The following is a 16227-nucleotide window of genomic DNA, read 5'->3' on the forward strand; positions in this document are numbered from 1 at the left end:
AGAGAAACTCTAGAGCTGGTTTTCAAGGGTGGGCGATCAGAACTAGGGTGATTATGATTTATGACTAGTGCAAATAAATAAGGACCAAGTGCTGAATCCTAATCTGAATTATGCACAAATATATATTTGCATCATTACGTTGGCATGTGCAGAAGACGAAGTACGAACTTCATAAAGGGATGCACACACAAGAAGATGCAAATAAGCAGAAACTTGCATTCAGACTTAAGTGAACCTTCTAGCACATGAAAACCTACATACATGCAACACACACCCACAAATAAAAATATGCACACCTTCCCACTATTCCAGAATCATTTGAGCTTCCAGGTTGGATCTTCAAAACTTTCTTGACAAGATGCATTGATCCCTCAGCATCCCAAATCATCTCATAGTCACAGCTTTCATCTTCATTCTTCTCTTTAGCTCGACTTTTTAAAAGGTTAAGAGTTAATGCTCTTCTGATGGATCCCATTAAGTGATTGCAATGATGCCATAAGTCCAAATCATTTGTTGGCCAAAAGAGGACCGCGATCAAGGTTACAAAGAATATAGACAGGTACCTGATGATTTGGAGAAATGTATATTAGAGTGAATCTAATTAGAAAGTTTCAAAGACATAAGTGTACTACCATTATGATACCATATGTAAATGTGTGTTTGCATAGGAAGAAAGCAAAGCTGTGTTGACAGGGCATCTTCAGGATTGGTTGTGTTTGAGAACACCATACTTGCTGACAGTAGCATGAATGATGGATACAAGTTTCCCTGCTGCCAACTCAAGGTCCCTACGGTATGCTGTGTATCAAACATAATGAGATGACATTCTCAGCCAAAACTAAAACCCCCAACTATTAGGTGCTTACCTCTGTTATGGTTCCATATTTTCCTAGGTGGTTCACCATGCACTGATCATGGTCATGACCAGACAATACAAGTGCCTGTTGTAAATTTGTGATATCAAATCATTGTAACATGTGGCTACTTGCAAATTTTCATTTTCCAACCATAATTTGATGACAAGCGTGGAAGACATCAAAGAATGAGAGAAAGGAGAACTTACAGGTCTGATAAAGTCCAGTAAAAGCGTTGATGTTTCCTTACTGAGATAATTTTGATACCTGTATTGACAAATTAACTGTTAAACCATAAGGTAACTAGATAATCTTACTTGTACCATATTTTATTAACAAATGTACTTACATTAGAGTCAAATGGAAAATGAAAGATTAAAATCTTACATTATTTCTTGACCATTAGCAGCTCGTGAAACCCTCTGGAGATCAATATAAATTAGATAAACTGCCATTACTGAAGGAATAACATGTATTTAATTTCATAGACCATAATGTTTTTCCTTTTTCTTTTCCTTATCTTCCCTATCTCTAACCTGCAATGGCATGAATGCAGTACATCAACCAAGATATGGGCTGGAATCCAAGCCCATTAGGTGTTTAGAAGGAGATTTCTTTTAGAAATATAAATGAGAAAAATCATACAAGAAAATCTTGTACATATATAAAGAAGAAAGGATTAATGAAGCAACTTTCCTATAAAAATTCATTTGTAGAAACATGACAATTCCATGGGGGAAAGAAGGATGTAGGACAGTCATAGGAAATGCTTTGAAAATGTCGTCTCCCTTTTCCTAATGGAAAGTAAAAAGTACTGTCATGGGAAATGAAGAAAATCCTATTGCTATGTCTTCATTGGCCAATGGGCCAGGAAAGATTTTGAAAGGTAGATTTAATGAGTGATTAAATAGAACAGAAGTTGTTGGAATTTTATTTAGGCTGTGTTTGATTTGAAAGAAAAGGTTTTGTATAGGCTTCCCTACCTTTCCCTACCTTTTCTTTCTTAGAGTCTCTTTTAGTCCAAGAGTTGATAGTCGTGTCTCGAGTCCTTTTTCTTTAGTTCATTCTGATGTCTAGGGTCTGATCAAAGTGATGTCATACAATGGCTATAAGTATTTTGTAACTTTTGTTGATGACTTTTCAAGGATGACATGGATTTATCTTATGAAAGATCGCAGTGAATTGTTTTCTATTTTTCAAAAATTTTATGCTGAAATACGTACCCAATTTGGTGTTCATATTAAAATTCTTCGCTCCGATAATGCCAAAGAGTACACCTCAATACCATTTCAGCAATACTTAGAGCACCATGGGATAATTCATCAAACTTCTTGTGCCTACACCCAACAACAAAACGGTGTACTTGAACGGAAAAATCGACATCTCCTTGAAACTGATCGGTCCTTGATGCTTAATATGAATGTCCCAAAACATTTTTGGAGTGATGCCGTCCTCACATCCTGCTTTCTCATCAACCGGATGCCCATGTCCATCCTTGGAATTCAATCCCCCTTCTTGGTGTTGTTTCCCACCTTGTCTCTGTTCCCTCTCACCCCAAGAGTCTTTGGATGTGTTTGTTTTGTTCAAAACTTGGGGCCTGGTTTAGACAAGTTAGATGCACGAGCTACTAAGTGTATCTTCCTTGGCTACTCGAGGACTCAGAAAGGGTATAAGTGCTATAACCCTAAATTCCATAAGTCGTTTGTGTGCTTCGATGTCACCTTCTTTGAATCAGTTCCTTTTTTCTCAAATACCGTGGTTTCTTCTCCTTCCGTCGTAGTTCCTCTTCCCGTCCCTGTTGCAGATCCCTTTCCCGTGGCTCCCATTCCAGTTGCTGATTCACCTCCCATGCCAGTTACTACTGAGAGGCCACCAATCACACAAGTGTATACTCACAAAAGAGCACTGGCCCCTCCTCCAATTCAGCCCTCGCCGACAGATCCTGTCATTACTTCTCCTCCCTTAGATCTTGATCTTCCTATTGCCTTGCAGAAAGGTAAACACACTTGTACCTCTCATCCTATTTCCTACTATGTTTCAGCTGCCACCTTTCAGCTTCTCATCGCAACTTTATATCATTGCTATCATCTGTTTCCATTCCCAAGATTGTCCGGGAAGCCCTTACCTCCCCAGGGTGGTGGCAAGCCATGGAAGAGGAACTCTCTGCTCTACAACACAATCACACGTGGGAACCCATTGCTCTTCCTCCTGGTAAGCTTGCTGTTGGGTGTAAGTGGGTATACACAGTGAAGTATCTTCCAGATGGCAGTGTGGAGCGATTGAAGGCCAGGTTAGTGGCCAAGGGCTATTCTCAGCTGTATAGTGTGGACTATATGGAGACATTTTCTCCTGTGGCTATAATTGGTTCAGTTCGGGTGTTGATTAGCTCCTATGTATGATTGACCTCTTGTGCAACTTGACATAAAAAATGCTTTCCAACATGGTGATCTCATCGAGGAAGTGTATATGGAGCAACCGCCAGGGTTTGTTGCTCAGGGGGAGGATGGTAAGGTTTGTAGACTCAAAAAGGCAATTTATGGACTGAAACAATCTCCACGTCCTTGGTTTGGCAGGTTCAGTGAAGTAGTGAAAGACTTTGGGATGAAACAGTGTTACGTAGACCATTCTGTGTTCAACCATGATTCAAAAGATGGGAAAATCTTGCTAGTGGTGTATGTGGATGATATTGTCATAATTGGGAGTCACAGTAACGGGATTGACAGGTTGAAGAAATTCCTATAGGACCACTTCAATACGAAAGATTTGGGTAAGCTGAAGTACTTTCTGGGAATAGAAGTTGCAAGGTCAAGGCATGGAATTAACTTATGTCAAAGAAAATATGTTCTTGATCTACTTGAAGAAACAAGACTGTTAGGTGCTAAACCAGCAGAGACTCCTATGGAACTTAATGTCAAGTTGAGTGTTGATGCAGGTGAAGAGTTTGATGATCCTGGAAGATACAGGAGGTTGGTGGGAAAGTTGAATTATCTGACTATTACCCGACCAAATATATCATTTGCTGTTAGTATGGTGAGTCAGTTTATGCAACATCCTCGGATTCCTCATTGGGAAGCAGTTCTAAGGATTGTTAGGTACCTGAAGGGTGCTCCAGGTCGTGGTTTGCTATACCGAAGTGGACGGACTTTTGAAATAGTAGGGTATACAGATGCTGATTGGGCTGGTTCTATATCAGCCAGGAGATCAACTACAGGATATTGTACCTTCCTTGGTGGCAATCTTGTAACTTGGAAGAGCAAGAAACAAACAGTGGTGGCAAGGAGTAGTGCAAAAGCTAAGTACGGAGCTATGGCTCATACCACATGTGAACTAGTATGGTTGAAGAACTTGCTACAAGAGATGGGGTTCTTGGTTGACAAACCTATGAGACTATACTATGATAACCAAGTTGTTGTTCATATCTCTTCCAACCTAGTCTTCCATGAGAGAACCAAGCATATTGAGGTCGATTGTCACTTTGTGAGAGAAAGTGATAAGTGGAGTGGTAACCACATCTCATGTGAGCTCAGGAAATCAGTGGGCAGATCTCTTTACAAAGGGATTGTCTCGGGGCAGAGTAGATTATATTTGTGACAAGCTGGGACTATATGACATACACTCTCCATCTTGAGGGGTGTGTTAGAGTACACAAAATAGGGGTATTTTGGTCATTTGGGTTTATCTATTTGAGAGTGAAAGGTCTATTTTGTTTAAGTTTAAGTTATGTGTCCCATCACTTATGAGGGACAATATGGTCTTTCTTGTAACTATATTATTTGAGATAAATACAAGTGGGTCGGCTAGAGGTGGACTGATTTTCTCAATCTGACCGAATTCTTCTTCTTCTTATTCTTCTTCCTCTCTTCTTCTTCTTTCTTTTCTTCTTCTCTACTTTAACCTAGAATCGTATAGGTATTTTACAACTCAAAAAGAAGGGATTGACTACAAAGAGACCTTTGCTCTAGTCGCGAAGCTCAACACAATCCGGGTCTTATTGTCATTAGCTACAAATTTCTCAATGGAGCTACATCAGTTGGATGTGAAGAACGCTTTTCTAAATGGTGATCTACGTGAAGAGGTATTCATGGATTCTCCACCAGGTTATGTCTTTGATGGGAAAGTATGTAAACTGAGGAAAGCATTATATGGCCTTTAGTAGTCTCCTCGGGCTTGGTTTGAGAGACTTTGTGGGGCCATGAAGAGAGTGGGATACACTCAAAGTGGTGCAAATCATACTTTGTTCATAAGGAAACAGAATGGCCGACTTACGGTACTCATCGTTTATGTGGATGATATGGTGATTACAGGAGATGATCTGGAAGAGATAAAAAGATTAAAGGAGTTCTTGGCTTCTGAGTTTGAGATTAAAGACTTGGGCCATCTGAGATACTTCCTTGGAATTGAAGTTGCTAGGTCACAAGAGGGCATCTATATATGTCAGCGGAAGTATGTCCTTGACCTTCTAGGGGAGATAGGTATAATGGGGTGTAGACTAGCAGATACTCCAATAGAACATAACCATGGTCTACAGGAATCAGTTGGAGAGGACTATTTTGATAAAGAAAGATACCAAAAACTGGTAGGAAAGTTGATAATATCTATCTCTCACTCGACCAGATATTGCTTATGTTGTACATGTTGTCAGCCAGTTCATGCACTCTCCAAAGATTCCTCATATGAGAGCAGTGGAAAGAATTCTTAGGTACTTGAAGACTTGCCCAGGAAAGGGAATTCTGTTCAAAAAACACAATAAAATTGAAATTGAAGCGTATACTGATGCAGATTGGGCTGGCTCTGTTGGAGACAGGAGGTCTACTTTTGGGTATTGCACGTTTGTTGGAGGAGATCTGGTTACATGGCGAAGTAAAAAGCAGAATGTGGTTGCTAGATCAAGTGCAGAGGCTGAATATCGAGCAATGGCTCATGGTGTTGCTGAACTACTGTGGCTTAGGACCCTTCTTGGTGAGCTCGGGATAAAGGTCGAGTGTCCTCTCAGGCTGTACTGTGACAACAAAGCTGCTATCAACATTGCAAATAACTCAGTGCAACATGATAGAACGAAGCACATTGAGATTGACCGACACTTCGTTAGAGAAAGAATCGTTTCAGGAGAACTCTGCATTCCTTGTACTCCTTCCGAGATGCAGATTGCAGATGTCTTAACTAAAGGACTAGCTTCAACGAAGTTCTCAGACTTACTTGGCAAGCTAAACATGACTGACATCCATGCTTAGCTTGAGGGGGAGTGTTGGTTCGGCTGTTTTAGTGTTTATGTTAGTCATATTTGTGTCTTAAGTTCTTAGTTATTGGGCCTAAACTTGTTTAATGCTTTATTTGTTTTATTTGTCTAGGTGTCCCATCACTAATCAGGGGCATTCTAGTCCATTCATGTAATATTATTTTATAATAATCTATATAAGATTGTAGGGCCGGCTGAAGTAGGCATGCCGCCTTTCTCAAATCTTCTTCTTCTTCTTCTTCGGCTGCTGATTGTTATGGAATAATTAATGGATCCGTGGTTTGGACTCAAAATTTTAGAAGGCCTCTTTTCAACTAGGAGATGGAGGAGTGTTTGGAACTGCTGTCAAAATTACAATCAATGAAAATCAATCCCTCAGCTGCAGACATCAGGTGGTGGAAAGAACGCAAGGATAGCAAGTTCACAGCCAAGTCAGTGTACTCCATATTGATCAGAAATCAGGTGAAGGCTGATTCAATTAGGGGAGTGTGGGGGGACCAGTGCCCCCAAGGGTGGAAGCCTTTGCATGGCTGATAGCCAGAGGATGCATATTAACACAGGACATTTTAAAGGATAGATGTTTTCAATTTCCAAGAAGATTTGTACTATGTCTGGCCAGAGAGGAAAATATTATTCCTCTGTTGAACCAATGCAGCTTTATAAACCCAATTTGGTCCTATTTTTCCAAGCTGTTTAAAGTGGACATGTGATCAATTTCAGATCAGTCTGAAAATTTTGGGTGCTGGCCAAGAATACAGGGTGGTCCTAAGATCAAACTTCTGTGGAGTTGCATTCTCTTTGCTGTTTGCTGGGAATTATGGAAGTAAAGAAACAGAAGGATTTTCGAGAATAAGAAGAAAAGGATGGAAGAGGTGGTGGCATTAAGCAGTTCTTCAGTGATTGGAGGATGGGTGTTGATACTGCCAAAATTTCAAGGTCTAAAGAACGAAGACTTTGGGGTTCATTTTTGGTGTACTCTGAATTCTTAAAAAGTCTTGGTGTATTTGTGTTTGTTACTTTGAAGTCTGCTTTTTGTTTTCCCTTTTTTGATGGGGGTGACCTCTTGTGACCTATTTAAGTTGTAATTGCTTTTATCTTTAGCAACAATTTTTTTCTTTATTTATCTTCAAAAAATATTAAAATCTCTTGTTTCTAAAGCATCCATCCATAAATCTACCACTGCATTTAAATTATATATAAGATTACATCGTTATCTTACATTTAGAAATCTTTTTGTGGCTGCTAGTCAGTGCCTAGATATCAGCACTGCATTGGTTAAGGAGGCTAAAACAATTAGTCATCCAACTCATCCCCTTAGCACATTGACAACACAGAAAAAGTAACCATAAATAAGAATGATTTTACCAAACCTCCCTTCACAAGGATAACTTGAAAATATGTTGATGAACAGAAAATCTCACCTAAAAAGAAGACCAGAATAGAAAACATAACAAGACTAAGAGAACTGTAGCACTTTACCTGGTTAATAATTGGGGAAGAACGGTGAATGCCACATGGAGTCCAATCAGATCGATACAAAGGGATATGTGTCAACAAAACCTTCGGATATGGCCTAATATCTAGATGAAAAGAAAAGCATCTAATAAGAATTGGAGAGGTATTACACAGTATTAATGTAAAGATCAAGGTCATTTACCCATGGATATATTTCTTATAAAATTCCATGATGTTGAAGTAAGTTTTCCTTGTGGAGCCCCTAAAGATTCAAAATAGATATGTCAAATGCAATGATCCAGTTACAAAACTGAATAAAAGCTAATCATTCCGGAAAAGAACAAATTCATGTAATTTGTAAATCAGATGCTTCAGAGTGTCATTTGGAACTCTGCTGCTAGTAGGGTCATTTAATAACTGAAAATGACCTAGATTCTTTTTTTTTGATAATAAATATCAAACTTGAAAAGAAAGTACAACAAAGCAGGTGATGAGGAATCACCCAAAGTGAAGAAAAGGAAACAAAACAAAACATCACACCCCATCTTCTAACTCAAGATATGACTAAATGCTTGACCCAAAAGACTCTTTGAAGCATCTGAAAATTCTGGTAAAAGCAGAATCAAATCTATCAATTTATTTCCAATTCCCAAACATAATTTTTCCTTAATTCTTGATTTGCCTTCAAATATTTGCTAATTCCTTTTTTTTCCACTTGCAACAAACTGCAAATGGAACATATCTCTATAAAATCTTAGACTTCTTGCTTCCTTGCGATACAGGCCAAAAGGAAATTTCTTTCGCAAAATGGGAACCCAAATAGCAACTTTGAAGAGCCTAGAGAAGAAACCCAAATGAACCTTGTGGAACCACATCCATGACATAGATACAGAACATCTTCAATTTCAGATTCACATAAATAGCACCTTCTAGCAAGCTGAAAGCCTTTCAAAGCCACCAACCAAGCAAAAGTTTTGACTGTTGGAGAAATTGGGTTTCCCTGTTAACACAGTTCAAGCAAGAGGGAAAACCAGAATGAAAGGGTGTGTTCAGTGTGTCACACACCCAAAGAAATTATCTTATATGTGAATTCTGTACAAGACTGAGAAAGGACAACTATGTCCTTCACAAGAAAGAATAAAGAGAAATATAATATTGTATATATGATGCAACATAAAGAGGTGCTCCCAAGAGCCAAAAAAAAGGAAAGAAAGTGTATACAACACAAATCAGGCTCTACACTAACCCTCAAACTGATGCCGAGGTATAAGCATCAGTTTGTCATCTAGAAACTGGTGGTGAGTACATGATGGCTTTTGTGAAGAGATCAGCAAGCTGTAAAGTTGAAGATGTTAAGTTGACTGTTTTTATGTATTGTTGGTTCGGCTGATAGGTGTACATGTTAGTTTGTATTGGGTTTTAAGCTGTTAGGTACTGGGCCTTTGTTATTGGGCCTAAGTCTGTTTAGTGTTTTAAGCAGTCTGGGTGTCCCATCACTAATCAGGAGCATTCTAGACATTTCATGTAACACTGTATTGTAATCTACTATAAATAATAGTATTGTCGATTGGGTTACTCAGTTCGACATTCTCAGAACTTGTTTGCCTTCACCTCTCTTCTACTACTTCAGCTACAATCTTTCAGCAAACATGGTATCAGAGCATTGAGCGATCTTCTGGTTACAGCCGACGCCAACTCTTCTCTCTTGCTTGCTTTCTCTTCTTTTTTTTTCTTCTTGGTTGCTGCAGAAAAACCCTAGGGTTGCCATAGAACAGAACATGGTTTGAACCTAGGGTTTCTCTTGGTTGTAGGGCACAATGGAGGTAAGACCCAGAAGTTGATGCCCTACTAGACTGCTTCTATTAGTTAGTAGCCATTCGGCTGCTAAGAGAGGTCTGTATAGGACAGACCTAGGTTGAGGACTGATTTCAGTAGTCCTAGTATTGGTCGTAGGGGTGAGCACTCTCTACAGTTGCAGAAGTTGAAGCCCAAGTGAAGTCTGCATAGTGCAGTGTGGAGAGCTCTCAGTTTCAGGTCGGTTACTTGTTCACAGAATTCTTATTGGTGCTGTAACTAGTCCACTCCAGGACTGTCACCACTTCGGCTAGTCTGAAACAGTGTTATATACACAAAGTCTGCATCCAAGATGTCTTCAATATCCGGAGAGGTCTCTTCTAGGGATAACAGACCTGGTGGGAGGTCTTCAAATCTGGAGAACCCGAATCTGCACAGCTTGCAGATTACAAGTGTGTTGCTGGATGAATACAACTTCAGGGAGTGGTCTGTTTCTGCAATGCTTTTTATTACTTCCCGTGAACTCACAGGTTATTTAGATGGGAAGAAGAAGGAACCCGAAGTTGGCAGTGTGGAGTATGCAGTGTGGCGCAAGGAGAATGCCACAGTTATGTCCTGGCTGCTTGCTTCTATGACTCCTCGAGTTGCCAGGACTGTTCAACATTTTCCCACAGCAGCTAAGATTTGGGAAAAAGTGTCAAAAACCTATGGACAGAAGAAAAACAATGCTAGAATTTACAGGTTGAACCAAGACATTGCTGCTTTAAGGCAAGGGGATATGACAGTTGCAACATATTTTGCAACTCTAGGACTGTGGGAAGAGTTTGATCACCACTTGATTCTAGATTGGGAGAATGCCAGGGACAAGGAGAGACATGATAAGCAGATTGAAGAGAGCAGAGCCTTTAAGTTCTTGACTGGCCTGGACCCAGTGTATGAGGGCATAAGGTCACAAATTCTTGGAAGAGATGAAATGCCCAAGTTACATCATGTTTATTATCTGGTAAGGAATGAAGAGGTCAGGAGAAAAGAGATGCAAGTTGACACTCAGAAGCACCCACTTGAACAATCTATAGAACATTCAGCCCTGATTTCTACAAATCAAAAGGGGAACAGATATCCAGACAAAAGGCATCTCAAGTGCACTCATTGTGGAGGTGAAAGACATGTAAAAGAAAAGTGTTGGGTCCTATATCCTCACCTGAAGCCAGCTGCATTGAGAAAAGACAAGAAAGGACAGAAGGGTCAAGCGACAAGTGGGAACCTTGTCACTAGTAACAATGGTGATAGCTCACAGAGTATACCAACAATGGCTTCTTCTTCCATGGGGCAGGTTGCTAATTCCTCCGGAACCGGTACCTTGGGCTTCACTGCAGATGAGGTAGAGGTCCTTGGCCGGGCTTTAGCCCGTCTAAGGAGTAACTCTTTTGCTTCCTCCTCTCTTGCCAGATCCGGTATAGTCTCTGCCTTTAGTGCAACTAGTCCTATTGACTCTACGTCTTGGGTTATTGATTCTGGTGCAACTGACCACATGACACATATGTCCTCCTTATTCTCTTCATATCACTTGTTGTCTGGTCAGGATAAGATGAGAGTTGCTGACGGGTCTTTCTCCACCATCTTTGGCAAAGGGGTGGCTAAGCAAGGACCTCTCTCTTAAATCAGTTTTGCATGTTCCTAGTCTTACCTCAAACCTTTTGTCTGTTTCAAAACTTACCAAAAATTTGAACTGTAGCATAACCTTTTTTCCTACTCATTGTGTCTTTCAGGACAGATTGACGAGGAGAACGATTGGGAGCGGTCATGAGTATGGAGGCCTCTACTATTTTGATGCAGACATCGGTTCAGCCTTACAAGCATCTGTTGCGAGTGGTCCAGAGAATGTGGAGTCAATAGCTAGGTTGCATCTGTGGCATGCTAGACTAGGTCATTTACCTTTTTCATCATTGCAAGTGTTGTTTCCCAAATTGTTTAAGGGCATTTCAAGTTAGAGTTTAGTCTGTGAAGTATGTCAACTGTCAAAACAATGTCGAACTGTTTATCCAATTTCCAGTAATGAAATTCAAGCTCCTTTTGATTTGGTTCATTCTGATGTTTGGGGCCCTTCACCTATTGTTTCTATTGATGGCTTTCGTTATTTTATCAGTTTTATTGACCACTACTCTCGATGCACATGGATCTACCTGTTAAAAGGACGAGATGAAGTGCCACGGATAACCATGGCATTTTGCAAAATGATTGAAACACAATTTGACAAGAAGATTAAGCAATTCCGGTCAGATAATGCTACTGAATATTTTGAAAAATCCTTGAACTTGTTCATGGAAGATGTTGGCATGCTACATCAATCATCTTGTGCTAATACCCCTCAACAGAATGGGGTTGCTGAGCGCAAGAATAGACATCTATTGGAGATAGCTCGAGTCTTACTATTCCAGCACAAATTTCCTAAGCACTACTGGTCTCAGTACTTACTGCATCATATATGATAAATCAGATGCCATCTAAGGTGTTGGGTATGAAAACCCCTTTCTCTGTTCTATGGCCTACCCTTCCAGACTTTCCTCTTCCTCCTAGGGTCTTTGGTTGTGTATGTTTTATACATGGAAAGGATCCAAAGGAGACCAAGTTGGATCCTAGGGCTACAAGAGGAGTCTTTTTGGGGTACTCTCCTACACAAAAGGGTTACAAGTGTTATGATCTTGTCACCAAGAGAAAGTATGTCACCAGAGATGTGGTCTTTTTTGAGTTTCAACCCTACTTTCGGTCTTCCCAGAATCCTCTTCAGGGGGAGACTAGTGGGATGGAAGAGGATTCTTATTCTCCCTTCTTTTTTGTTCCTCTATCTGCCTCGGGCCTTCCATCCTCTCCTTCTACTCCTCCTTGTTGTGGCATCCCTGGTGAACCTAGTGAGGCTCCCACTGTGCCTGCTTCCTCTCCTGATACTACAGATGTTTTTGAGGGTTCTAGTAGGCAACAAAAAGATATAAAAATCACCTACAATAGAAGGAAAAAGGGGCCTCAAACTCATGACAGCAACCAGTTGGACTCGGATCAATCTATCTTTGCAATCCAAGGTAATCCTAACACACATACTTCTGATTTGGATCCTCCTATTGCTCTTCATAAGCCTATCCGTTCTTGTACTACTCGGCACCCCATTGCTGATTTTGTTTCTTACTCACGTTTAGACTCATTTGCCTGATTCTTGGAGGTCATTGGAGGGTGCCCAAGACTCTATTCGCTTGGAGAATAGTTCGGTGACTAGGAAGAATCAGAGAGAAGGATTGTTCGGCCTGATTTGAAGCTCAAATCAGAGATTCATACAACTATAAGTTGCTTCAGTTATTACTGGGTTATTTTTTCTGATTTGGGGAGCTGTTAAAGTACTCGAAACCCCTCTATATCTGCTCTGTTGTTCGACTGTTATTGGCCTGATTTAACTCAGAGATTTCTGGGTTAATTTCTTATCTTGTTGGACTGCCAAGTGGCCGAAACTTGTTTAGACTCAGTGGTACGAGTCTCTACTTCAGTTCAGTTACTTCTTGGACCTATACGGAGTGCTCTTGAAGTGATTCCTACTAGTTAACAGTGGGGTGTTGACTGCTGCATACATAGTGTTTATAAAAAGGCCTCTTAATTCACTGTGGACTGTATTTTGCTCTCTTTGGGGCAATTATTGTTGGGAACCTAGAATCCCTAACTAGAAAGGAACTCCAATCGGATACATAGGGTTTGGAGGTCTTCTGGTTGTCTCTTGAAGGCTGAATCAGGTCTTCTCTTGAAAGAGCTGCCACCGAACTTGGTTCTCACGGTTGTCAGGTCTGAACTGAGTTTGTGAGTTGCTGCGTTTGTTGTCGATTCAACTCTATCTGAGTTCATCAACAACCAGTACACTAGTGGAGGCTTATCGAAACCCTAATTGAAGCTTTTACATGATGGACTTCTCAGATATTGAGAGCAAGAGTACTGCTGAATATGGACATACTTTGGGAACCCCAACTGATTCTTTGTTGGCTGTAACCACAGTGAAACTGGATGGAACCAACTATTTGGCATGGTCACAATCCATGAAAATTCGTATTTGTAGTAGAGGAAAGTGGGGGTTTATCTCTGGGAGCAAGAAAGCTCCCCCAGAGGATGATCCCTCTTATGAGAAATGGGTGCAAGAGAATTACACCGTGATTGGGTGGCTCGTGAATTCAATGCAGCCACATATTAGTCAACATTATCTCTGGATGAACTCAGCTAAGGAAATCTGGGATAGTGTTGCAGAAACCTACTCCTAGAAACTGAATGTAGCCAGAGCCTATAAACTAAGGAGTGATGTGAAGAATCTAAGACAGGGGAGAAATCCCTTGTGGCATATTTCTCAACCTTGAAATATCTGTGGCAAGAAATTGATCTGATAGAGGTTGTGACTTGGGATACTCCCAAAGATGCAGAAACCTACGGGAAATTAGTTGAAAGGAACAGGGTTTTTTAGTTCCTAACTGGGCTAAACCTTGAATATGACATCACAAAACAAAATATTCTGTCCAAGGAAAGTGTCTCATTATCACAAGCATATGCTTTAGTCAGCAGTGAAGAAAGCAGAAGACAGGTACAGGTTCAAGGAGTTGGCACTAATGCATTTGCAAATATGGGGGTTAAACCCAAAGGAGTTATAGGGGCTCCCAGTGGCACTGGAAAGAAGGAGGTTGTCTGTGAATATTGCAAGAAGCCGAAGCACACCAAGGACAAGTGCTGGAAATTACATCCCGGGCTTGTTTCTGTTCGATTCCAGAAAGTTGAGTATGCTTGTGCACAGTTGGCAGTCATGAAAGTTGAGTATGAAAAGTTTGGAAAGATGATCAGTCATCTTGAAAGAGTGACTTCATCATCTAATCCTTCAGGAAGTTCAGCCACCACTGCATTTGCTCACTCAGGTATAAGAGCTTCTGCTAACCATGCAACCACCTCAGGTAATCCTAAGACCCCTTGGATCATAGACTCAGGTGCTTCTGATCACATGACCAACCTTTCCACTTTGTTTGTTTCATATGATTTGCTTCCTGGTCGTGACAGAATCACCTTAGTCGATGGCTCTCTTGCCTCTATTTCTGGCAAGGGAACTGTCAAGGCTACGGACTCCTTACTTCTATCTTCCACCCTTCATGTACCTAGATTAAATACCAATTTGTTATCTGTAAGTAGCTTAACCAAGTCATTGAATTGTTGTGTAACATTTTTCCCTTCTCACTGTGTTTTTCAGGATCTGGAGTCTCGGAAGGTGATTGGGAGTGGCCATGAAGCGAATGGAACATACTTGCTTGACACTCCTGGACAATGCCTTGATCATCCTAAGAATGCTGCCTTTGGTTCTACCTCTTCAGAGTCTGTCAGTCGAATCATGTTGAGTCATTGTCGTTTGGGTCATTTGCCTTTTTCTGCTTTAAGTCATCTATTTCCTGAACTGTTTAAGGGAATCAGTGTGTCCAGTCTTAATTGTGAGTCGTGTCAGTTATCAAAGCATTGTAGAAACAATTACCCTTTGAGCAATAAAAGATCTTCTTTTCTTTTTAATATTGTGCACTCTGATGTGTGGGGGCCTTACCACTTATCTTCTATGGGGGGCTACAGATATTTCATCCTGTTTATTGATGATTTTTCTAGATTCACTTGGATATACCTAATGAAATCTCGTGATGAAGTTCCAAGACTTGTGAGGCAATTTCATGAATTTGTTTTAACTTAGTTTGATGCCAGAATTAAGATTTTCAGATCTAAAAATGCAAAAGAGTATTTTGAGAAGAGTTTATCCTTGTATCTCTCTGACATGGAAGTTATTCATCAAAGTTCTTGTGTTAGAACCCCTGTACAAAATGGAGTTGCTGAAAGAAAAAAAAGGCATATTGTTGAAGTTGCAAGGAGCCTTTTGTATGCCTCACATGTTCCCACAAGATTTTGGGGTGATGCTGTTCTCACTGCTATCAATCTCATAAACCGTATGCCATCCAGACAAGGATCTCTTCCCGATTCCTCTCCGTGTGTTTGGTTGCACCTGTTATGTTCACATTCCAAGTGCCCAGAGACATAAGTTTGAACCAAAAGCCCACAAATGCATCTTCCTTGGTTATTCCCCCACACAAAAGGGTTACTGTTGTTTTGATCCAAAGACTGGCACTCGGTATGTCTCAATGGATGTTACCTTTGATGAACTTTCTCTTTTTTATGGGTTCTCTCAGGAAGGACATTGTCAACAGGGGGAGAGTTTGTCATAAGTGTTTGCTCTTCCTCTCCCTGTCCCAGTTGAGTCTCTTGATGAGCCTGTGTCCTCACCAAATGAATCAAGGGAGGATAAGTCACTTCATTCTCCTTGTCCTAGTGCTCCTATCTCTTTACCTCCTCGTCGTACCCACAATTCCAAGGTGTATCAAAGGCAAAGATCCAGGAATGAGCAGGTTGTTTCCCTTACAACAGATGAGCCTCATACACTTCCAATCACAGATGAGACAACAAGTGCTGTTTCAACCTCTTTGGAACCATCTTTCCCGGATTTTAATGTTCTCATTGCTGTTTGGAAAGGAAAACGAGCACACTGCATTTCCAAACACCTTTCTTATGATCTACTTTCTCCTTCATACTTTGCCTATCTCTCTTCAGTTGCTTCTAACCCTATTCCTAGGTCTGTGTTAGAAGCTCTTGAAATTCCAGAATGGAGAGATGCCATGAAATCTGAAATGGTTGCCCTACACAAAAATGATACTTGGGAAGTGGTGGATTTGCCTGAAGGGAAGGATCCGGTTGGCTGCAAGTGGGTCTTTATCATTAAATACCGAGCTGATGGGACTATTGAGAGGTACAAGGCCAGACTGGTTGCCAAAGGCTACACACAGACATATGGGA

General features: G+C 40.6%; 1 protein-coding gene across 1 annotated transcript in view; it reads right to left on the reverse strand.

Annotated features, from left to right (window-relative positions):
- LOC104612621 (Calcineurin-like metallo-phosphoesterase superfamily protein) overlaps window positions 1-16227 on the reverse strand; it is a 161715-nt gene that overhangs the window by 18827 nt on the left and 126661 nt on the right. Inside the window, exons 6-12 of the mRNA XM_010280107.3 lie at window positions 7748-7807; window positions 7570-7670; window positions 1242-1276; window positions 1064-1121; window positions 867-941; window positions 644-798; window positions 297-563 (exon numbers count right to left, since the gene is read on the reverse strand). Coding sequence (XP_010278409.1) covers window positions 297-563; window positions 644-798; window positions 867-941; window positions 1064-1121; window positions 1242-1276; window positions 7570-7670; window positions 7748-7807 — 751 coding nt within the window. The remainder of the gene's footprint in view (window positions 1-296; window positions 564-643; window positions 799-866; window positions 942-1063; window positions 1122-1241; window positions 1277-7569; window positions 7671-7747; window positions 7808-16227) is intronic.

The sequence above is a fragment of the Nelumbo nucifera genome, chromosome 8 (genome assembly GCF_055504915.1).
Source record: "Nelumbo nucifera cultivar China Antique chromosome 8, China Antique-T2T, whole genome shotgun sequence".
Taxonomy (NCBI): domain Eukaryota; kingdom Viridiplantae; phylum Streptophyta; class Magnoliopsida; order Proteales; family Nelumbonaceae; genus Nelumbo; species Nelumbo nucifera.